This window comes from Vanessa cardui, chromosome 12 (genome assembly GCF_905220365.1).
Source record: "Vanessa cardui chromosome 12, ilVanCard2.1, whole genome shotgun sequence".
Lineage (NCBI taxonomy): Eukaryota > Metazoa > Arthropoda > Insecta > Lepidoptera > Nymphalidae > Vanessa > Vanessa cardui.
Window position 1 is genome coordinate 498,323 of NC_061134.1, and position 24,453 is coordinate 522,775.

At 33.9% G+C, this 24,453-nt stretch overlaps 1 protein-coding gene across 9 annotated transcripts in view; it reads right to left on the reverse strand.

Moving 5' to 3' along the window:
• The window catches only part of LOC124534216 (histone deacetylase 7), a 73,449-nt gene extending 50,440 nt beyond the window's left edge, over nt 1–23,009 (reverse strand). For 5 of the 9 annotated variants that reach the window (XM_047109936.1, XM_047109935.1, XM_047109930.1 and 2 more), the window contains exons 1-2: nt 22,304–22,338; nt 22,176–22,230 (exon numbers count right to left, since the gene is read on the reverse strand). In XM_047109936.1, coding sequence (XP_046965892.1) covers nt 22,176–22,230; nt 22,304–22,336 — 88 coding nt within the window. In that variant the 5' untranslated portion in view covers nt 22,337–22,338. Of the gene's footprint in view, nt 1–7,242; nt 7,579–22,175; nt 22,231–22,303; nt 22,339–22,753 lie in introns of those variants that run through there. The other 4 variants (XM_047109932.1, XM_047109931.1, XM_047109938.1 and 1 more) reach the window with 4 other exon arrangements.
• Nucleotides 23,010–24,453: the final 1,444 nt, after the last annotated feature.

The window sequence follows — 24,453 nt, forward strand, 5'->3', positions numbered from 1 at the left end:
CAATTGTTATAAATTTGAGCATGGAGAATATATTCGCGCAACCTTTATTAAATAATAAGTTTACTAATTAATTTTCAAGAAATAAACTATGTTAGTTCTACATTTTCGGTATTAAATTCGAAATGGTTATTTGGTACCTCAGAAAAACCTACCTTGGAACAACAAAGTCATTGACATTGAATTTATTGGTTAATTGTAAAACTGACATAATTTAACGTATACGTCTAGTGGTAAAATGACTTAACTCCAATGAAAGAATTACGCAAAATTTGATCTTCATAGATTAGATAATTTATGCGACACATTATAGGCAATGTGTCAGCAATAACACGAACACGAAGACGTCACCTCTCAGGCGCCGGTGCAGACGCGAGGTTTACGCACCGTGATCACAAACGCCGCCGTCTGACACCGGCGCCGCGCCGCTCGCCGCACGACCGAAATAGCCCACAATTCAACACACTATTAAATAATTGAAAACTTAATCGATAACACACAACCTTGACGTGTTCTAGCCGATTTTAATACTCGGGCCTCTCTATGGGAAACAATAATTTTATACTTTTCTAATTGTTTGAATAAGCTATTAACGTTTTATGTCTTAAATTTTATGGAGACGAGAATGTATTAGCTGTGCCTTAAAGTAAATATTCAAATTAAAAAGAACATATTTACGTTCTAACTAATACTCAATAATGTCCTCATATATTTATATTTATGATTGTAATTTTTGAAACATAAATTTTATGTCATTCGTTGTGAATAATTAACTATCTTTTCTAATGCATATATTAACCATATTTGGTGATAGCTTGTTTTGTGCAATATCAAAGAAATACTTAAATTCAAATCGTATTAAATGCTGTATTATAAAAAAAAAAAGAAAAGATACATTAAAACATTGAAATGATTTCAGAAACAGTAGCACATTACGCATTGTCTATTTTCAAAGAAGCTGACACAGTCGTGAGTCATTTCAGCGGGAAATCCAACTTCCGAGGTACCACGGCAGACTGTCACCGCTAGTTTGATGCTTCGTGCGTCAAACGTGTCCCAAATATCCTCTTTGCGTTTTCTGCGGTTAGTCTTCTTAGTTATACACTTTAAAAACAATCTAAATCATTTAAATTTACAGCGACAGGTGTTGTGCGAAATGGTAGGCGATAGCTCTATATTTTTGCACTTGTTTACTTTAAACAACGAGATATTAATTGATTTGAGATGGTCGAATAGACCATAGCCGAGGAGTCCACTTACAAACTGTGAACAATTAGGATCACGGCTTTGAACTGAATTATTTATAATGCATACCAGCTCTGCGGTTTTTTTACATGAGAACATAATTAGGGAACCCCATATGTCAAATTTAATTCCAGCACATATATCTATTTCTGTACACAGACAGTCAAAGACAAAACAGGTCAGCGATTTACTTTCTCCTGTTTGTCAATCGATTTTCGAAAACATTAACAATACTTAAAAATTTTGCAAATGAAAGTCGTAAAATAATTCTTCGAAATATTCAAAAACTTTTAATATATATTTATATTATATGGTTTTCAATAATTCCCAGCGTCGCTTGAACGCTAGGACACATCCGGAGTATCGTTGCGTTGTCGAATAAGTCCTGATATTCTCCAAAAACATGAGAAGTCTACCCCCACCAGTCAGTCAGTATGTTTTTATTGATACATTTTATTGATGAATTTGTTCATAACTATTTACGGGCAGCAGTGCACACCAAAAGTAAACCAGTAGTACAGTTTTCATTAAGAATATCACTGTCTCATATTACACGATTTCTCAACTAAGTTTCGAATATATTTTTACAGAATAGCTCAGTAACAGTAAAGAATGTTACTAATGTCGAAATACTAAAAATGTATGAATAAATTACATTTTGACTTATTATTCAATTTTCAAAAATCGTTACAAAACGAGAATCGTATTTTGCTAATATATACTTAAGCTCAAAAAAACATACATAACATTTTCAATAAAATGAGGCTAAACAACAGACAGTTTATTGACACCCGGACTTAGAGGAATTAATTTATATAAAGAGGAACATTACAAACTTGCCTATGTTGAGATATATTACAGTGTAATCGAATATAATGTGAATAAGTGCACTAAAGTGCGAGACATTAGTGCATTTATTCGCTCTCCATCCGAAGTAACGAACCCCAAGAGAACTGGCAAAGGATCCGCAGTTCTACGTGCTTTCCGAAGCACACTTTCCATTTACAAAGAAATTTAATTATTACAAGGCATGCCGCCTGCATGCAGCATGCAGTCAGCATCAGTACGAAAGGATGCCAAGATACTTTCAGATGTTACGGCTTCGTCGAAACACCTTAAGTACAGCATTATTGCATTACATATTAATTTACTTACCACAAAGAAGTGAAAACACGTTAAAATAAAAGAAAATTAAATAAAAATGTTGATTGTATTACTTAAATAAAAGTGCAATGTGCTTTTAGTTTGTCTGAAAACCATCGTACAATAGGTTCATACGCCCATGAATCATATTGTATGTATGTTTATCCGCGATTGTTTAATATTTTCTGTTATAAAAACAATTGTCACATTTTTGCTGTGATTACCGGACAGACAAATTTTAATACGTATTTTGGAAATAAACACAGATTCAAAAAATAGATTTAGAATTTAAAAGAAAAGATATATACTATTATTTTAATGGCATACCTTTTATGGTATACGAATAGATTATATTTTTCTGTTGTCCGGTTTTGATAAAAGTATTTTTACGACCATTTCGAGACACCTTTTAAATCAACCTTAATGTTTCCTCGACATCGTCACCCTAATGTTTTTTTTATGCAATACTTTTTTTTATAACTTTTACAATCAAAAGAAGGTCGAAAATAAAACGCAACTCAAAAAAAAAACCCGCATCCTGTCGATGTAGCCGATTTTGAAATTTGCATTTTTACGATAACTTTTTAATTTGTCGCTTATATTTCATACAGGACATTAACGCAACACAGGAAGTATTTAAAGGAGTTTATTCTAACTCCCATTTTTTGAAGTCGGTTAAATGATAGCTGTTACTACTTGACGGTAGAGTATTTGATGAGTAGGTGGTACCTAGCCGGGATAGCACAAGCCAAATGATATCCAGCAGATTCATACATTTTCGGTTAGTGGAATATTATGCCAAACTCAGGATTGTTTACTTGGTATATTTTCCTAGGTCAGCATCCATTGGTTTAATCTATATATGTATAAGGTACTACGCGTACGAAGTCGAAACTGGCAGTTTGAAATTATATATACTGAGACTACAAATGAAAGTTACAGTTGAATTGAACCGGTTACCTTTGCAATTCTATCCTCTCTGCCTATAATACATATATAATTTGCTAGGTATATCGAAAAATATAGGTAGAGATCTAATCTATTTTAATATTATAAATGTGAAAGTAACCGTCTGTCTGTCGCTCTTTCATGACCAAACTAATGAACCGAATTTGATGAAATTTGGTGTAAAGCAAACTTGAAGTCCAAGGAAGAACATAGAATACTATTTTACCTGAAACAGGACAACCAACCCCCGAGAAGACGAGCGAAGCGGCGGGTGACAACTAGTATACATAAAAGAAGGCGGGGAATCTGTATCAGATTTCTTCTCGGTAGAATCGTAACCGTATTAACAACAACAATAACAACAGCCTGTAAATTCCCACTGCTGAGCATCCTCTCCCTTAGAGGAGAAGGTTTGGAACATATTCCACCACGCTGTTCCAATGCGGGTTGGTGGAATACACATGTGGCAGAATTTCTATGAAATTTGTCACATGCAGGTCTCCTCACGATGATTTCCTTCACCGCCGAGTACGAGATGAATTATAAAGATAAATTAAGCACATGAATCAGCGGTGCTTGCCTGGGTTTGAACCTGCAATCGTCGGTTAAAATGCACACGTTCTAACCACTGGGACATCTCGACTCTAACCGTATTACTTTACATTTAATTAAACACTGCAACATGACGATCCAAAAGCGCATTAATGAGTTTCCTTGAATAAAAAATATTTTGATTTCGATTAAAAACTTTTTTGAATTAACAACTATCGAATTAATTTAGAACTATTTTCGTGTTATGCTGACCTTTGAATTCCAAAATCGAATTCCGACATGTTCTCCTTCGAATTATAAAATAAAAAAACCGGTGACACGACGTGTATGTTTGATCTCAATCGTTTGAAGTTAATATTTTGGTTAACATTCAAAAAAAAAAAAACAAACGCAACGTGAATTATAATTACATATTTATTTGGCCCACTTTATTATTCATAATAATAATTAACAAAATATATAAATATTTGATTTTTTTACTAAAATTTTAAAACTATTTTTTACATTTAAAATTGTTTAAGTAATTCATCATTACAATTCTAAGTCATAATCTTTATTCAATATAGCGTTACACTTACTTTTAGACTATCTTAAATTTGCTGCCGGTTTGGAAATAATCTCGGCATGATTATCTTTTTCCTCAACAATATTTCATTTGAAATTTGAATTGTCTAAAAGGTGGAAGACTTTGTACAAAGTCGTCTGGGTTCACTACCCACTAATCAGATATTCTACTGCCAAAATGCAGCACTCAAAAATGTTGTGTTCCGGTTTGAAGGTTGAGTGAGCCAGTATAACTAAAGGCGGCAGGGACATAACATCTTAGTTCCCAAGGGTAGTGGCTTGTGACTCTGACTTCCTTAGGAATTTGTCCATTGGTAAAGTTTATCGCGTAAACATATCGCGACTCAACGGAAGAATTATTATTAAATATTATATAATATTTAGTGATAACAACACACACCTATAATATTGGCTACAACACATCCGTGGTCGAGTGGTGTGTACACCGGTTTTCATGGGTACGCCACTCCGAGGTTCCGGGTTCGATTCCCGGCCGAGTCGATGTAGATTACCAATAGTTTTCTATGTTGTCTTGGGTCTGGGTGTTTGTGGTACCGTCGTTACTTCTGATTTTCAATAACACAAGCGCTTAAGCTACTTACATTGGGATCAGAGTAAGGTATGTGATGTTGTTTCGTATTTATTTATTAAAAAAAAATTACGAACACAACAGTAGATGATGATAAATGAGAAATTTTCGATACTAATACAAAAATCACACGAACGTGTTGTTACAAGTGGTCGCACGAATGAGAAATGCTTGGATGTAAGAAGGTCCCAACTCTCGTGCTACTTGTTGACTTTGCCTACAAATACTTGCATATTCATATCCTCTTGTGGAATATAATTCAACACCGATCCATATATCAGACCTTAGCCTTGCCTTACATTTTTTTACTACAAGTATTTATCATTATCATTATCTTATACATTAGTATAAAGCATAGTCGCTTACCGCTGTCTGTCCCTATGTATGCTTAGATCTTTACAATTACGAAAAGGATTTTGATGCGGTTTTTTAAGACGAGATTCGAAATGATAGTTTTTGTATACAATACATAGACAATATAATAATAAAACACTGATAATTTTAGATGTTTCTAATGTAATGTCGTAAATAAACAAATTCCTTCATCAGTTTTGAAATGTATTCCTTTATCAAGTCTAAAACTCTTATTACTTTTTGAATCGAAACAACAAATCATTGCGACGCAATATGTCATTCTCGATCGGTAAAGCAGATTATCGCTCATACTGTGCACACGAAAATTGATCTTAAGGTGACAAACCTTTTCTTACCCCGACTGTACATATGTATAAGCATTGCATCCGCGCGAATTCGGGCCGGACCGCTAGTTTAAAATAATCGTTTACAAGTTAATTTGAATACATAGCAATGAAACAAAAAATAATTAATTGTATCGAACTAACCACACCCAAGAAATCGATATCAATATATACATACTTTATTCGAGTTGAATCTTGCAAGCAATTTTTAATCGCCATTTTAAACGATTCAATTAAAGGTAAATCGACTACCGGTTCGGAATGTAGATTCTACGTGCAAAAAACTCAGGAGTAATTACTTTTCGCAATTCACATTATATCATAATCAATATACAACTCAATTTCTATATCCTGCTTGGGAAACGGGGATTACTAACTTCACGTTTTTTTGTTCGTCTAATTTAACAATCTTGTATTGGGTAATATACCTAACTTGTTTAAGTTTCATTGATATAAAGCTCATCTCTAACACATTAAAAGAAAATGATAGTAACAGTCTCTAAATTTCCCACTGAGGCTGAGGCCTCCTCTTCTTTTGAAGAGAAGATTATGAGTATATTCGACGCTTCTCCAACGCTGGTAGTTGGATTCACATGTAGAGGAATTTAGTTAAAATCGGACACGCGCAGGTTTCCTCACGATGACATGTCAATAATAAAAACAAAATAACCACATGAAGATTCAGTTGGTCTTACCTGGGTTTGAACCCGCGTCATCTGTTAAGACGTACGTACTCTAACCAATGGGCCATATCAGCTCTATCACATCGCAAAGAGACAAATATAAATGCGAATAAACAAAAGTCCATTAGCAGCATGACATTGAATGTCAATACTTGTACTTAAAATAAAAACAAAACTACTCTGGAATATCAATCACGCAAAACATGCGATACAGTATACGCATAGCAGAAACGTCACGACGGAGCGCCGGTGACGTCACACGTCACTCGCTAGGAGGAAAACTTTTTAGCTTTCGAGCTGTGGTCGAACACGCAACGAAATTCCAGAAAACGGAGATGATTATCACATCATAACGTGACAGTACCAGAAATAATTGCGTGAGAACAACCTCGGCTGTGTTATTATTGATTTTGAAATTATTGGATTATTTTTTTTCTCATAAGCTGTTTACTTTTCCCTAAAGTAAATCCGAGCTTATAATAAAAGGCAATATAGATATACATACACATGTTTTAAACTTCCGCACTTGCTTCATATAAGATTAGTCGTTAGTGACAAATTTATCGATTGTTGCCATTGCAATCATGTTTATCAACTGAATTTCGTTTACAAATAAAATACTTTCATGCATGAATTGTTTGATTACATTTTAATACTATACCAGATACTCTTATCGAATCACTGAAGAAAAAAATGATAATATCAGTTACGTGATATCAATCCTGTATATTAATGAAATAAAACGTACAATAAAAGGAAACATGTTCAGTCAACATCAATTAAGAAAACAATATCGTTCGTAAACAAGCCTCTAAATATTTACCTGTAGCCGCGACGGTTGTGGGATTAACTGACATTGTCCTTAAGTTTTGCAAGAAATTCAATTACACTATTATAACTCACTTGATTACACACAACCAATATAAACAATTATGCTGTTAAAATTTAAGGTAAACTTCTCCAAGGTAATTAGAATTCATATCGCACAAAATATAATAATTAAATTACATTATGAAATTAATAAGTACCGATGAAGCAATATGTTTTAATTATTAAAACCCTGTAACAGCTACATTTGTGTATCCGCAGAACATAACATTCATGAAAGAATGGGCGCATCGGGACATGCGCTTTCTCCGGCGGTCGGACACCGACTGTCGCGCCTCTCGGTGGCCGGGTCCGCGCTGGGTGGTGGGGGAAGGAAACACAGCCTCCAACCAACAATAATTATGTAAGTACGAGGGTTGTTGCTATTTTTAGAATTAAGGCGTATACGTAACCAGTTGAAGTACGACGTACAATGTTTTACCATCGGCTTATAATAGTAAACTTTGAGTGCATGTATTCGCAACGTTTCTATTTGTGGAGCTCTTGGTGCTGTCTCGCTAGTTTCGCAACAAGCTAATCCAATGTTTGCTTGGAAGTCGAGCGAGATCGGATCTTAGCACCGGCACTTAGCGGTTTCTGCGAGCAATTAAACTTCACAAAGCTTTTAATGAGTGCGTGAACATAATAGTAAAATATGGACGCCGGTTTCATAAGCGTTAAAACTATTTCGTAACCGAAAACCGGGAATATCGGTACACCGGAGGCGCACCAAAATAGAATTGCATTTCAGAGTACATTAATTTATTGTGATCTACAAAGCAATAATTACTCAGAAGTAATTTAACTTTGCGCCTTTACATTTCAAAGAAAAAGATAAAATCAAAAGTCTGATAAGGAGAAACGTATAAATAAAATGTAATATAGGTTGTCTAAGTTCACGCTTATGTACGTTAGGTACCTCCCTCCCACGTGCAAGCCACCCACCACCACGAGCACCAGCCGCGTTTAATTAACTGCTCTATATAACCGCAGCGTAACAATAAACTTGTCGAATCGACAATGAACATTGGTTGCGTCAATTTGCAGGTGGAACAACTAACTATAAGAAAATCCAGATTAGTAAATAAGACTCCACTTTGAAAATCATTACAAATCACATTTCGGTTGTATTCTCTTAATTAGCATTTACCGTTCAATGGAGACTTGCAAGTGCAGTTTCAGGGCAAAGGTGACCGTCGAGTACAATTTTTAGCCTTTGTGTAGCAAGGTTGAGCGCAATTTTAAAACATCGTTTTCTTTCCTTAATGTATTATAAAACTATAGTTTTACGATACAACCTTTTTTTTGTAATTAGTAAACGAGAATCTTTTTATTCTTTATTTACTATTAATTATTTACAATTATTTACTATTTACAAAGATTACAGCCGTGATAGTAGCGAGATATCGAAATTCCTTGAATCTTAATTAAAAAACAAAACATAGACTTACAAATTATAATTCGCAGCTCAAATAAATCAATCAGACATGATTGATGATGTAACGTTTGGAATAATTAAGATGTTTTGATTCGACGGCACGCTTTCAAGCTTAACAAGTGATATGTAAATTCCAAATACGCTTCGAATTATTAATAAAATCATCATTTTTCCTGATGGAACCCACGCTACATTTTGACGAGGCACAAAACTGACGCCTGGAAACGCAATCAAGCAAAAGAGCGATAAACGCCTGCACGCTGGAACAATTGCTGGGAACACGCAGTACGATTTCCTAGAAGCCTGCCAGCCACCCGCCACCCTCAGCCAGGCTCGACAACGTGGGCGTGTGTTGACAAACTGTGTTGCTGAGTCTATTTCTAGACAGAGCCACGCCCATGTTCAGGAGACGGGGAGAGGGGCGTTCCTCCCTGGCCGGGGCCTCTCCCGGCTTCCTATAAGCGCCCTTGACCTTCCGTATCCAAACAACCGTAGTCACAACACGCTGAGACACCCCGGTAATTTGTTCCTTTAATGGTTTTTCGACAATTTATTGTAACTTCAAATTCTGTTGTCTGGCTTATCAACAACCAAATCATAAATTTGTTCAATAATCTGACCGGTGTTCATTGCTCATATAGTCAAAGAACTATGTAAGGTTTCGCTATAGGTACTAGAACCATACGTGCTCACTTCTCGGGTATTAGTAAGAGTTACAACTCTGTAGAGCTGTAAGTTGTAACTTATCTTATCAAAGTGCAAAGCGAGATTGGGTTGTAATTTTAAGAAAAGTGACCGAGTGAGTAAGTTTTGTTTGTCGTGATACTTCCTAATGCGCAATTATTAATCTAATAAAAATTTTATTGTATATTTTTATAGCTCACTAATCCCATGGGTAATAAACCTAATTTTTATAAACACACGATCATGATGATTAGCAATTTCAGTTAAATGCTTTAAAGAGCCGAGATGGCCCAATGGTAAGAACGCGTGGATTGTATCCGATGATTGCGGGTTCAAACCCAGGTAAGCACCACCAAATATTCATGTCCTTAATTTGTGTTTAAAATTCATCTCGTACTCGGCAGTGAAGGAAAACATCGTGAGGAAACCTGCATGTGTCTTAGAAATTCTGCCACATGTGTATTCCACCAACCCGCATTGGAACAGCGTGGTGGTGGTGGAAAGACTCGAATTACATGACCACATTTACCCCGATAGGTGTGAAAACTAACAAGTTACAATATATAATTTAAATGTAATTCCAAAAACATAATAGCCAGTCATATTTCTATAGAATTCTCGTAGTCAAGCAAAATTATTTATGCATTAATTCTTTACGTGTAACGAACCATGATCAAAGGAACCTCGAAATCATTTCGAAAGACATTTTGAACGACACTCGACTCGATGACGTGAGAGGAGAAATGTCCCCGTCAACCCTGTGTACAGAGAAGTAACGAAGAACCGGAAAACGCACCAGTATTGGCAATGTACAATTCTTTTGAGGAATTCGGAAGTTTTTAATAATATCCGGCAGGAAAATAGCACCACATGATGGTAAATGGTAAAGACCGACCGCAAACAATGTCAATACAAGAAAGTTGACCTGTTGAAAAAGAGTATTTTCTTACCGGTTCTGTTCGGTAGAATCTACATTCCGAACCGGTGGTAGCCTCACTTAATATCGTTGTTAAGTGACGATTCCAAAGTGCTTTTAAAAGCATACTTGAATAAAGATATTTGATTTTTTATCGCCCATGCGTCACCGACTTTGACAACTAATTTCATTCAAACTTCAAATCGGAACAAAGCAATGCTATGTGTCGCTGTTTAGCGGTAGAAAATGTGATGGAGAAGTTCCTACCCAAATGGGCCTGAAACCCTACCAACAAGTAGTATACCGCGTATTCCATGTGTCAGTTCCCTCAGATACACTATAAATACAAATTAAACACAATAAAATTCTTATTATTGGTCTGAGTCACTAATAGTGTTCTAGCTACTGGATTAACGTATCTGTAAATAGCAATTTATTATTACTATTAGGTTGGATTAATCAACCACTGGCCTATCAACCAATTTCGATCTATCAATGATAAAACTAAATCTATGTAGGTAAAACAATATGTACGAACGTTCAATATATACGATGTCTTGAGAATGTAACTTCCATAGCCCTGTAAGTATTCACATAGTCCCCTTGGTGACAGCCATGCTCATTTATATTTGGCATTTTCCATTATTATTCATGATAATCGAAAATCAAACGCTCCGGTTTCATCTTAACACTAAATTAATACCTGATAGCATCTTTGTGTTAAATGATACTAATATTTTTTTTTTCAATATGTACAGATATCCTACTTATGTATATTATTTTATTTTGAAGTAAAGGATTTTGTTAACTTCGGATTTTCTTTTCGGTACAATCTAAAATATACATTTCAATCTTGTAAATGGAAGATTCAATGCCTATTTTAAATTTCGAAATGGCATTTTAAAGAAGCATGTTATCATATCATGTGTGATATAAGTTCTATTTACTTCTAGAAGGTATGTCCATAAATATAACTATTGAAATATATATACATATTTATGACACAGATAGACGGATGGAACAGGTCGGTGCAAAAGATTAATTATTTTTATGTATTAAGCCAACGCAATGTACAATATTTCTCTAAAACTGTCTAGTAAAAGATGACATTTTGTAAAAATTGTTGCACACATCACAACCATAGGCACTTCCAAATTGTTTGTAAGTGGAAGTTGTGATGAATGGGTAGTGCCTACCTAGAAGTGTTAGCACAAAGCAATCCACCAAATTAATCCATCTGAGTTTACTTAGGAATTGGTGACTAGTTTAAAAAGCCAGTGGTGGATGACCCCGAAATCAACTCGATATGACCGTGTTGTTCATACTATGTATGTTGATTTAAATCACAAAGTGATAAGATATGCTTCATATATGGCTCAAACTTTACTAATCATATATTGCTAATCATAAATACATTCACATTTCGATCTATTAAATGAAGCAAGTCATTTTAAATTATACATATATAATATTCTAGTATCAATCTATCAGACAGGTAAAGCTAGCCGTGCAAAGGTGGCTGAGCAGATGGGCCACCTTTGTCTTGTCTTTAACCAAAGAAAAACACGCAAGTTTGGATCTGTTATGCCAGTGACTCATCACCATAGCATCTATTAACGTTTGAATAACTCTTGTGTAAGTGGTACCTGGTCGATCTATATCTCGCCAGGCCATCGGTTAAGACTATATATTAATCCTAGCTATCCTAGCTTTAATTATAATCGATTAACTTCTAATAAAACAACGTACGAACGGAGATACTTCAAAGCGTAATCGTAGCCATAGAGTTACATATACTTAGACAAAAGATTACAGATTAGACTAGTCCGAATAGGACCAACGTATCTTAATATCTAATAATAAATAGTTTATAAAATGATAAGTGATAAGACTAAATCCGTCAAAACTGTTATCAGTTTCACTATTAAATACAATTCACTGACTTGATTAATATACTATTATTATTAATCTTTAATAAATACTCTCTTCGTTTATTGCTTGGTAATTCCATTTAAATACCAAGAAAAAAATTTCTAAGTCTAAATCGAATAAATATATATTTTTCCGTTTCATTAATATTATTTATTGTATAGTCTGTTCGAATCGAAAAGGGCTGAAGTTATACAAATCTGTAGATTTACGTGTTTCATGCGATTCGATACTAATTCAGCTATATTGTGCACTACTAAGGTTCTTGATAAATATATCTTAATTATAGTACAACACTATTCAACTTAACTTATATCCACTTTAACTTTATTTCGCGAATCCATAATGAATACCAAAGATTATTTAAATTATTTACTTGGTGGGAGGGCTTTGTGCAAGCCCGTCTGGGTAGGTACTAGTTACCCACTCATCAGTTATTCTACCGCCAAATAACAGTACTCAGTATTGTTGTGTTCCGATTTGAAGGGTGAGTGAGCCAGTGTAACTACAGGCACAAAGGACATAACGTCTTAGCTCCCAAGGTTGCTGGCACATTGACGATGTAAGGAATAGTTAGTATTTCTTACAGCGTCATTGTCTATGGGTGATGGTGACCACTTACCATCAGGTGGCCCATATGCTCGTCCGACAACTTATACCATAAAAAAAGTTCTCGACCGATGACATCGCTTCAATTGGATGTCAAATGTTCATTTGGCTTATCCTCTGGAATAGATTACAGGTACATGAGCTCTAAATAACGCAATTACAACTTCACGTAACCTCCCACTAATTACACATCTCATTGTTTCCACCAAATCTCCATTAACAGAAACGATAACTAACAATCACATAATATAATTCCATTGAATATATACAAATTTACTCGTATATGATCATCTTATATACATATATATCTTCGTTCTGTGCGTTCACGCATAGGACAACAGATCAAATTGAAACTTTGTACAGTAAACAGTTGGTGTTGACTTGCGTGAAAGTTTCTGATATCAACAACCAATATATAAATGGCAAGAGTCAAATCATATAATTATTTACAACTTAACAATTGTGGCATTTCTGTGCATGCTGGATTTTAACTAGTTTATACATAAAAGCGAACAACAACAATACATAATTCAACAACTCGATGTTTAATGAATTAAACTTAATACTAATCTACACATATGAAGGAAAATGCTTTCTAAAATTAAAGAAATGCAACCGTTATTAGTTATAATAAAAATACAAAACTAATTATAGGCAAACATTAAGGCAATCAAAATATAAATTATCACCGTATAACGATACAAAGGCGATCATAGTATTATAAATAGATTTCAAAACTGATGACGTTGCGTCGTTAGATGCTCACGAGATGAAAACAAAAAATGACGCATTGTGTACCGTGATTTAATTGTGGAAGGTAACCAACAACGTTACGAGGAAACAAATGACCATTACGTATGATAATTATAAAACTATTATCATATTTTTTTTCCTTTATTACATCAGACGGGCGCAGTTGGCACTGGTTTAAACATATTTCTAAGATATACTTTATTCTTTGGTTTATATTTTCTAATACGATTATAATAATAATATAATAATATAATATGAGACAACATCACATACATTACTCTGATCCCAATGTAAGTAGCTAAAGCACTTGTGTTATGGAAAATCAGAAGTAACGAAGGTACCACCAACACCCAGACCCAAGACAACATAGAAAACTAATGATAATCTATATCGACTCGGCCGGGAATCGAACCCAGGACCTCGGAGTGGCGTACATACCCTTGAAAACCGGAGTACACACCACTCGACCACGGAGGTTGTCGAAATTTATTTATATATATATTACTAGCGACCCGCCATCACTTCGCACGGGTGCAATGCTGATACTAAATATTATACTACAGATTTTTTTCTCGTTTCGTTTTTATATTGGCCATGTATTATATATATACAAAAACCTTCCTCTTGAATAATTCTATCTATTAAAAAAACCGCATCAAAATCCGTTAATTTTAAAGATCTAAGCATACATAGGGACTGGAAGCGGTAAGCGACTTTGTTTTATACTATGTAATGATAATGATAATTATGATAATGATGATTTGACAAACCATTTATAGAACATTATATTATTTTAAATCGACACCCCTTTCTTGATTATCTTAATTACAAACGAAAACCTCGGCATAGTACGGACGCAATTTATTAATAAAGAATATTCAAATTATTTCCAAACAAACTATCAAAAAAATTTGATCGTTTTATAGCATTAGTGAGAATGAGGAAGAGCGAAGTTAAATATTGCCTAATATATCGTAAGTCGTAACGTACTTAAGTAAAAGAAGTATGTATTTAAATAATTAAAACGGACAGTTGGATGGCGAAAGACAGCTGTAATTTTATTTCTAAGATGCTTTTATGCAACTGAAAGTTACCTTCGCTCAATCAATTTGCTAAAAAAAGTGTAATCTTAATACGCGATCACATTCCACGTAGTTTTACAAACATCATTATTTTTTTTTGTGGTGGGTGGCAAACTAGCTGGAGGCTCACCGGATGGAAACTGACTACCACCGCCAATGGATATCAGAAACACCGGGGGACTTGCAGGTGCGTTGCCGGCGTTTGAGTAATGTGTATGCTCTTTTCTTAAGTGTTCCAGATTCGTACCGGTTCGGAAATACTACTGACGAAATCTTGTTCCACAGAGTAGTAGTGCGAGGCAGAAAGTGCTTTAAAAATCCCGCTGTTATCTTAATACAGACATCCAGATAGTGCGGATGCAACTTCGAATTCCGACGAGATGTTCAAAGGAGAAATTCAGCAGCCGAGATTCATCCAAAGAATTCGTAGGAACATCCCCCGTGAAAAATCCTTAGAAGATGTAGAATGATTCCACATCTCCAAGCTAAAAGATCTAGCAGGTCGCAAAGAGCTTGATCGTCGAATACGTTCAAGCGAATAAATATCTTCTCAATCAAGAGTTGAGCTTACAAGGTCACAGAAATAATCATACTTCCTAACCTTTATCACAAGTGAATATATCAGATATCAGTCAGTTTGGCACAATTCTGTAGTTTACGTCATTTTTTAGCCAAATGATAAAATGCTTTTATCGCAGTCGTAATCATTCGATAGGACTCCATAACACTCATACTATAGAGTTCATACGTATTCGATCAGGTTAGATAAGATCGTATCGACGTAATGTTTTATCTGGTGTGGAAAAATACATTAATGACTACCTAGTGTATATGAAAGAAAGCGTGAGGAGTGTAGGAAGCCGCCCTCGTGTGATTATATATCATAGCAAGGCATGATCCGCAGTTTTACTCAGGTGAAATGTTATTTTATAACAACAAATATAAATAATAATTATGTGAAAAGCAACCCATATAAAAAAAAGTTTTTTTTGCTATCCTCGATGACCTTAGCACAAGGAATATAACATTTCAGTTCCCAGGTTTGGTTGCGCATTAGTGATTTAAGAAATGATTTATATTTATTTTAGCGGTGGTTACATCTTACTATGAGGAGGCCCATTTGCCAGTCGGCCTACATGTATTATTAAAAGTTTTTAGTTATTTTAATTATCTACTTAATTACTTACTTATACAAAATAGCAATTAGGAAATACTTACATAAACTTTAATTTGATATCATTTTGACAGACTCGAATGAATAACGAAATATACTAAATGGTTACCGAAAATAAAAATATTACCCTGGACAAACAAGAACAACAAAAATAAAAAAAGTAGTTTTAGTTTAGGCAACTATCAATACCCACCATTATAACAAAAAAAAAGATACGAAACCAGACAGACACTTATGCATATTTATATTTACACATTATTACATGGGTTTTTCCAAATAATAAACCTCTCACCGGCTTGATTACTAATACAGATTGTAATAATGGTTGTATTTTCCATCGTCGGTTAACCAAAGTATAAACGTATAGAGAGCTATCGGCCCATTACAAAATGGTCATCACATCGATATCATAACGATAGGTGTATCAGTTTATATTCCATTTAGAATCTAGTATGAATATTTATCACTGATGGTTTTTATATTAAAGATCAATCTTAATATTTCGTGTTATTAAAGTTATTTGTTTACAAACATGTGTTACAAGTAACGTCAAACGACCCTCCGCCCTCATACGCTGACGTAGACGTGGGCGGAAACGGGTATATTACGTATTAAGCGGATATCTTGGAGATTAAGCAAATTCTTAATTGATACGTCAAATTTTGGCTTCGTGCTGGTGACATGAAAACCTTTAAAAATAGAATAAAACAATTCCAGTTTTATATTTCTAGAATCGAATTTAGAGCCAATGGTTGTTTCCAATGGATACGCAACTGTTGAATGTCAAATCGTCTCCAGAAATTTGACAATCTGGGTTACTGTTGCTAAGAAACTTATAGCTCCATCCGGAATTATCCGCTATAGATTACCAATTGTATCAAATGTAATAATCTTCGATCATAAACAAAGATAAACTAAAGTCATCAGTAATACAGCTAATTAAATGGCGCTCCGTTACATATCATTGTACTAGTCTTCGCCTACGGCTTCACACACGTACGAAGGTGGGAGGGGGGGGGGGGGTAATATACAAACTCAATTTCTTATTTATAATATTACTTAGGATAACGTGTATTGTGGAAGGGATTGATGTTAAGTTCGCCTTTGTTCATGGCCAATCACAATACGAGCTTTCAGGCTTTGTTCATTTTCATGGTCAAGGTAAGGAATTACGAAATAGTTATATATGTATATGACTATCACCGGATAGCATTTACCGACAGCCAGTTATGTTCCATGTAACCCTTTGTTTACATTCTAAGCCAATGTAGTGCTTTTAACGTTTCTAAGTGACTAAAATTAATGATCGCGTACGACCAGTCGATCTATAAAACCGTTACATACATATACTTTAAGAAGTTACACAATATGAAATATGAATCAGCCGAGATTATTTAGTAGTTACAAAACAAGAATTTAACCGAAGATCAAATCCGCGTAAGCAGCTTTAAAGCACTTTTAATGTGCTTTGTTTGACTGATTCTTTGTTAGGTAGATAAGACAACGTATCCCGAGCTCCCAGGTTCAAACCTCAGGTCAAGCCAAAATTATCAGATTATGAAGTCGAAATTTTTGTCAGCATGTCGGTTTCTGAACTGTTACTGGTTCAACAAATAATCTTAGAAAGAGAAAAGAGAGTGCACACTTGTCACCCATGAAATTCAAACCAGAATATGATGTCTTATATAAATTTTCCACGTGTGCTATCAACCCGCATTGAAGCAAAGTGGTACATAAGCAAAGAGCTTCTCATCAAATCGAGTCTTTAATAAAAGTAGCGAGACGTTTGCAAGCAATTACTTAACGTTTTTTAATTTATATTAATATAAAATTAAATACGAACGTGCTCTATCTAACTAAGCAAAGTTTATAGGTGATAAATGTTTCGGACACGTGGAAAGATGACAAGGTCAAGGGGGCGTCGAACCGGGTGGGAGGGTGAGAGGGTGTGAGGGGGGCGCGGGCGCAGTAGGGCTACCGCTATTTATACGTAATCGATATCGCCGCGCGGCCGTGGCCTTGCCGACATCGATCCGCGGGACGAGCCCCCGGCTCACAGCCCTAGATTTCAGGATACGAGTCATAATATTTGCGTTATAAGGCGATTTCACGGTACGCATATTATTCTCCGTTGTAATTGTAAGTAATTGGCGAGACTTTGTTCGCATGCGTATGACCTGATGTGTATTGTAACTCTGAGCCTGACTGATCTGACTAACTGATTACTCTTTTTAATTGGAACATAAGAGAAAGACCACAGTGGCGTGCACTTGGAGAGGCCTATGTCCAGCGCTCACCTCACATATCTTTCCGCCTAGACTTATTCAAGCTTATGTAGCTAGCAGACTTATGCTAAGAACCTTCTCAAAAGGGAGGGGACGCTTTTGCCCAGCAGTGAAAAGTTAACTGGCTTTAATTTTCAGGTACTACATGTGTAAAACAACATAAAACTCCTCTCTTATATATTAATAGTGTGAGCCGATTTTCGTACCAGTGGTTATGGGACTGGTGCACGTAAAAAAACAATCTTCTATATCTTATTTTGAAGAGCCTGCAGTCGTAGATGTGCAGAACATTAAAGAGGATTCTTGATTGCAACTTAATAAATTGTTACGATTTAATAAACAACTAATTTTAAAGAGAGAAAAAAGGGTACGAAAGTCCTAGACATCTTTTGAATAAACGCGAAGTTTCGGGTAGACTTTCAATAATTATTTATTTATAAATACATATAAGTTTAATACTTGAACCATAAAAAATGTCGCAAGTTCAAATCCAGGCAAATAAAACTGACTTTACTGAAATCATATCGAAAATATCGTAAAATCTGCATTATGTATCTGAAATCCTGCGACACGTACATATGTAACATTCGCTTATCCGCAGCTTAGCATCGCGTTGCTTTCAGCTCCGTATGACGCTCATTTTCACTTTACATATGCATATAAGAGTATAAACATCACTATGTTTTTAATTTATTAAAGTCAAAATCAGTTTCAATAAACTGATTGTTGCTGAACTGTTGACTACAATTTGAGATCAGAGAATTGTGACTCTTTCAACATATTAAATCATTCTAATGTATAATTACACAAAATTATATATAAGTATATACATATATTCCACATAGTATATACGTATATACTAAAGCACAACCGAAAGAGAAGCGGCGTTATAGCTATTAGCGCCAAATATAAAAAAAATCACTTACAAATCTTTATTATTTTCCACTCAAATCGTAGCTTTACATTTAATTCAATACTGTAAGATGACGATTCAAAAGTGCTTTTATGAAAAAAGTGTTTTGTTTTTTTTTTTATTACAAAAAAATGTCTCCACTATTGTATACTAACAAATTATAATCATAATATGGTATTCTACTTGCATCGATCAAGTCCTTCGTGTCTTCGCCTTCCGACATTAGCGAAATTATCTGTGCCTCTAAAGCATATTATATTCCCTACTGGGGCGATACCGCCCCCACTGGGCGCAGGTGCCTTCCGTGAGGCGGTGGAGGATCCGGAGAAAAACAAATAAATATTTTATACACATATTAAACACATGTCTTCATAAATATCCTCATATTTTATTTAGCTGTGTGAATTATCTTAATGTTATCATTTTAATATTGTCTTAGTTTAGAATACAAAAATATTACAATGACAAGTCCATGTTGATAGGCCGGAGCGGTTCACCAGCATTACTTGTACTGTATTATGCATCGTCACTATTTCGTTCCAAACAATGATATAAACTTTTGCATAAATCGCTCCATCACGTTATTAAAGCAATCAATAAGATTAGAAGCGATTCGTTTAATGGCAGTTTATTCGATACGCTTTGAAACGACGATGATAAAGATTACAATCGCTTGCTCACTACGAGCAGTTCAGATATGTATTGGCTCTCTGAAGCTATTTGCCTGAATCGTTCATCCAATCAATTTGACAATTACAGAAATTTGCACAAACAGCTGTTTACGTCAAGAATTACATGGCTTACTAGATAGACCTGTTAAAACACTTTATCGAGATGGTTTAACACTGCAAGGTAAGTTAAATTTCATTAAAACAAAGCATTTTTGCGAGAAAACTTCTTATATTCAAATATTCGTCAGGTTCCTTGAAGCTTGCCACTTTAAGCTTCTAGGTTCAAACCTGGTTAGGCCACAAAAGATAGATGAACAGTCAGGGTTACTTTTGCATTCATAAAAATAGACAATATACCGAATTCAGTTTTAAATTATTTCGCCAACATAAACAGTATATAGTATCGTAAGATTTAGAAAGGGACCTACGATTAATTGTATGTAGAATTATCTATCGTAATTAAACAAAATGAAATATGTAGGTATGTACATGTACGTAAAACATCATGGGATCGACGTCAAAGGTTCGTAACTCAAAAACGATCGGTTACTTTACAATAACGATTTCTCATATATATCACTAGCTGTTACCCGTGGCTTTGGTCGCGTAGAAAACATTAATATATTTACGACTTAACTTGAAATATTACCCATTCCCAATTAAATAGCCTTTCTCAGGCTCTGGACTAGTTGTGTACCAAATTTCATTTAAATCGAACCAGTAACTTTGGCGTGGGAGCGAGACAGAGAGACACGAGTTATTTTCTCATTTATAATATTAGTGTGGAAGTGTGTATTTGCATACAACAACAACAACAGCCTGTAAATTCCCACTGCTGGGCTAAAGGCCTCCTCTCCCTTTGAGGAGAAGGTTTAGAACATATTCCACCACGCTGTTCCAATCCGGGTTGGTGTTATACACATGTGGCAGAATTTCTATGAAATTTGAAACATGCAGATTTCCTCACGATGTTTTCCTTCACCGCTGAGCACGAGATGAATTATAAAGACAAAATAAGCACATGAATGAGCGGTGCTTGCCTGGGTTTGAACCCGCAATCATCGGTTAAGATGCACGCGTTCTAACCACATGTGTATTTGCATAATTCGAGTAAAATTATCAAGAGATCTGGCTTCCAAAATTAACACCAATCAAAACGATTATAATCAATACTTTGACAGTAGTCAAAGAAGAACAGACTTCACATCACTGATCGTGAATTGCGATTTGATCAACGAAATTGTAATCCATCATTAACTATAACTTAACGCACCACCAGGCCATCGATTATTTCTGCCTTTATTATTAAAATTTTAATAAACAATTCATTTGTCGTTTTATTGATATTTGATTTAATTGTTTAATAGCAATTGTTATACTGAGAATCAAACTGTAAGAATGCGTAAAAATAACCGAAAATTTTAGGTTCAAATTGCATTTTCACTAGTTTCATTTGTGTCTGCAATCAGTGAAGAGGTACGTCGTCACGCGTGTGTCCACCATCCAACAATCTTATAAGTATTGTTAAGTGCTGATGTTATTTGATTTTTATAAGTGAAATATTTCGTCTACAATCTGTGTTCACATAGTTGTTGGGTTATAACTTAGCTTGCTTATAATGTTTACTTATATATTAAATGTGTCTTTAGTTATAATCTGTTTTGTGGACCATAAATAAATAAATAAATAAATCGAGCAGCATTGTGGAATAAGTTTCAACCATCCTTCTCACACAGAGAGATTAGATTTTAAACAATTTTGTATAAAAACTTTAGTTTTCTTTTTCTTTAAAATAAGTTCAATGTTATCTGACTACAGTTTAAAGCTTCATTTAAATTAAAATTTAATATTAAAGAATAGCAAAATTGTAAAACATTTTGGATTCCAATCGGCTTAAGTAATTCTCATACAGGATTGGTCAAATTCAACAACTGAATGGATATGACACAGTTGTCTCAGGGACAAAACTGCTTACAAATATTGTAGTTCTTTCATGTACACAATACTTAAAACATAATAAATAAATACTGGTTTTATTACACCCTTTTAAAGCCCCGTAGAATGTTGTATAAAAGATATGTAGTTCTTGACTCCAATTCTTTAAATCAATTAAATTAAAAAATACAAAATTTAATATGTGTTTTAAATTACTGAAACAATTTACTTTTATTTATACATGCAAGTACAACAATATTTGTTACAAATGAATCTACAAAGAGTCTTGAGGTTTATAAACATTGTTTTTAATTATCTCAAATGATTGATAACTGATTCTAATAGCAACATAAGACTTAACATTTGTTGTAAATATTCAATACAATAAATTATTACATGTTTTTGTACAATATTATTAAAAGTTATTTTAAAAATACATATGCAAGTAGTGTTATTTCGTTTCAATCAATTCTTAGAAATTAATTATAATTACTGCTCACCTTCAAGTGACGATGGTTGCTCGGGGTCATCGGCCATATCTTGATGGAAACTATTCTGAAACATAAAGGGATTTATCAGAGATTTTTCAAATGGATGGTTAAATAGTTAAACAAAATAAAATACTAACACCAAGTTTATAAGATTGTTTTTTCAACAGCATATCTATATAATGACCAAACAGCCATGTAGTATTAAGCTTAAATGTATGTATTGTGTTTCATCTTTTGATGTTAAGCATAACATAATTAAATTGAATAGAGATAATTTTGTGTGATAATACATTCTAATAATCAAACGAATATATTATTGTAATATACGCTGTATTATGTAAATAAACTAATTTAAGGTGGAATTACACGTATTATTATTCCAGAGTGGAAAGAAACAGTGCGAAGGTCAACATTGTGTTTTGATAGTAACAACATACTTGTTTTTGGAAAAGCGGGAAACCGTGATAGAAATAAAACTCAATATATGACATTTAATAGTAACTGTAGTTATTAACTATCTAAGAGATATATTCATTCTCCAAATATTTAATTTTACTCAGATAATTATTAGTAAAATGAATAATAACCCGTTCCGAACCAGCTGAAGTTCCTAGAACTCGAGACAAGTTTGACAACAAACGACACAAAACTAAAGTATTCCCCACAAATACAGCAACATTATAGTTTATTTAACAAATTAACACATCACAAATCAGTTAATGAATATTTAAAGGAATTTTCTTTCAAAACAACTTGAAAGTTGAAATTGTGTTTTGACCAAGTTTTTGACGTCTACTTATGTCGAAAAATTCGTTTTCTACTCTTAGTACACAATGGTCTGCAATGACCCATTTCTTTAATTTCTGATTGGCTTTAAAATTCCAACATGAATCTTATTTGTAAGGAGCCAATTAAAATGACAGAATAAATTGATAAAAACAAAGAAAAAACATATGAAAGTTTTATGCAATTAAATTTATCTTTTTATTTACTTGTGTTTATTTGCGAAAAGCATTTATTTTGTATAAATGGAGTGTATTAAAATAATGTGATTAAAGTCAAACATTTTAATTCGGGTAAACTAAAGTGCTTATTACTTTTGGTAGCATTTATTATTTTGGTAGGATGGTAGGATATTACTATACTACCATCTGATTTAATTGTCAAGTGATATGAGTCAAGAGCAATAAAATGCAAAAATAAGAAGTTTGACATTTCATTTAGAAAATTGACGTGAATGACTGTATAGGATTATTTGACATTTCGAGTCGAAAACAATACCATTTGTGTTGTGAGATTATGAGTTATTTCAACCTAGTCTAACATCTCAACGATACTTAAACATAATTCAAGATGTTTTCAGCACTCTTTGGTAAACGTAGATCTTCTCCTGTAGAAGATGAAACGCCACCTATTCCTGGCCCAAAGCCTGATGACGGATTTGTAATAGTCGATCCATCTTCGCCTAGAGGAGGTGGTTTATATCCTAGCGTGAGTGGAATTCCTTATCCTCAGCGGCCTGCGCCAATACCACCAGTGAGAACGAAGGCGAATACAGACCAATTCCATTATTTACAAGGAGTCCCGTTCTCTTTGTCTCGCGAGTTACAAATGTCGACAAACAAGGACACATTTGCAGCGGAAATTGGTGATCTATTGGCATTTTTAACAAATAGAATGAATATGAAGAATTACGATTACGACTTTACTGCAGAAAAAAGTGTGCTTAAAGAATGTTAAGTTTTAAATGAGTACTTGAACATTTATAATAAAAATGTATAATAACGAATCTATTTATCAGAATGTGATTATCGTACATTGTAAGGTATTGTGAAATTAATGTTATATTCAAAGAGAAGTTTTAATGAATATTAGAACTTTTACAAGCATATAGGAATTTATTCTATAAAACATATAAGTCTAAAATACATTAATCATATATTTATTTCCAATTAAAATGATCTATGATATGTTTTAATTTTATATATGTTTTTAATTTTGTCTTAGGCAATTTACAAGGTTTTCAAATAATGTGCCATTTTAATATTATATCTTTGGACAGTATCACATCGACTAAACTATAAACATGTATGCTATATTTTATTAGAATATAATATTGTTACAATAATTATAGCTCTTAACCATAATAATTATAGTCTATATCATATTACAATAAAAAAAGGAAAATTGTACAAAAAATTGAGTATATATTTACAAAATTTCTAAATATTTTTAGAAATAGTGTGATTTCAAGAAAAACATGTAATCTTATTATATACTATTTTTC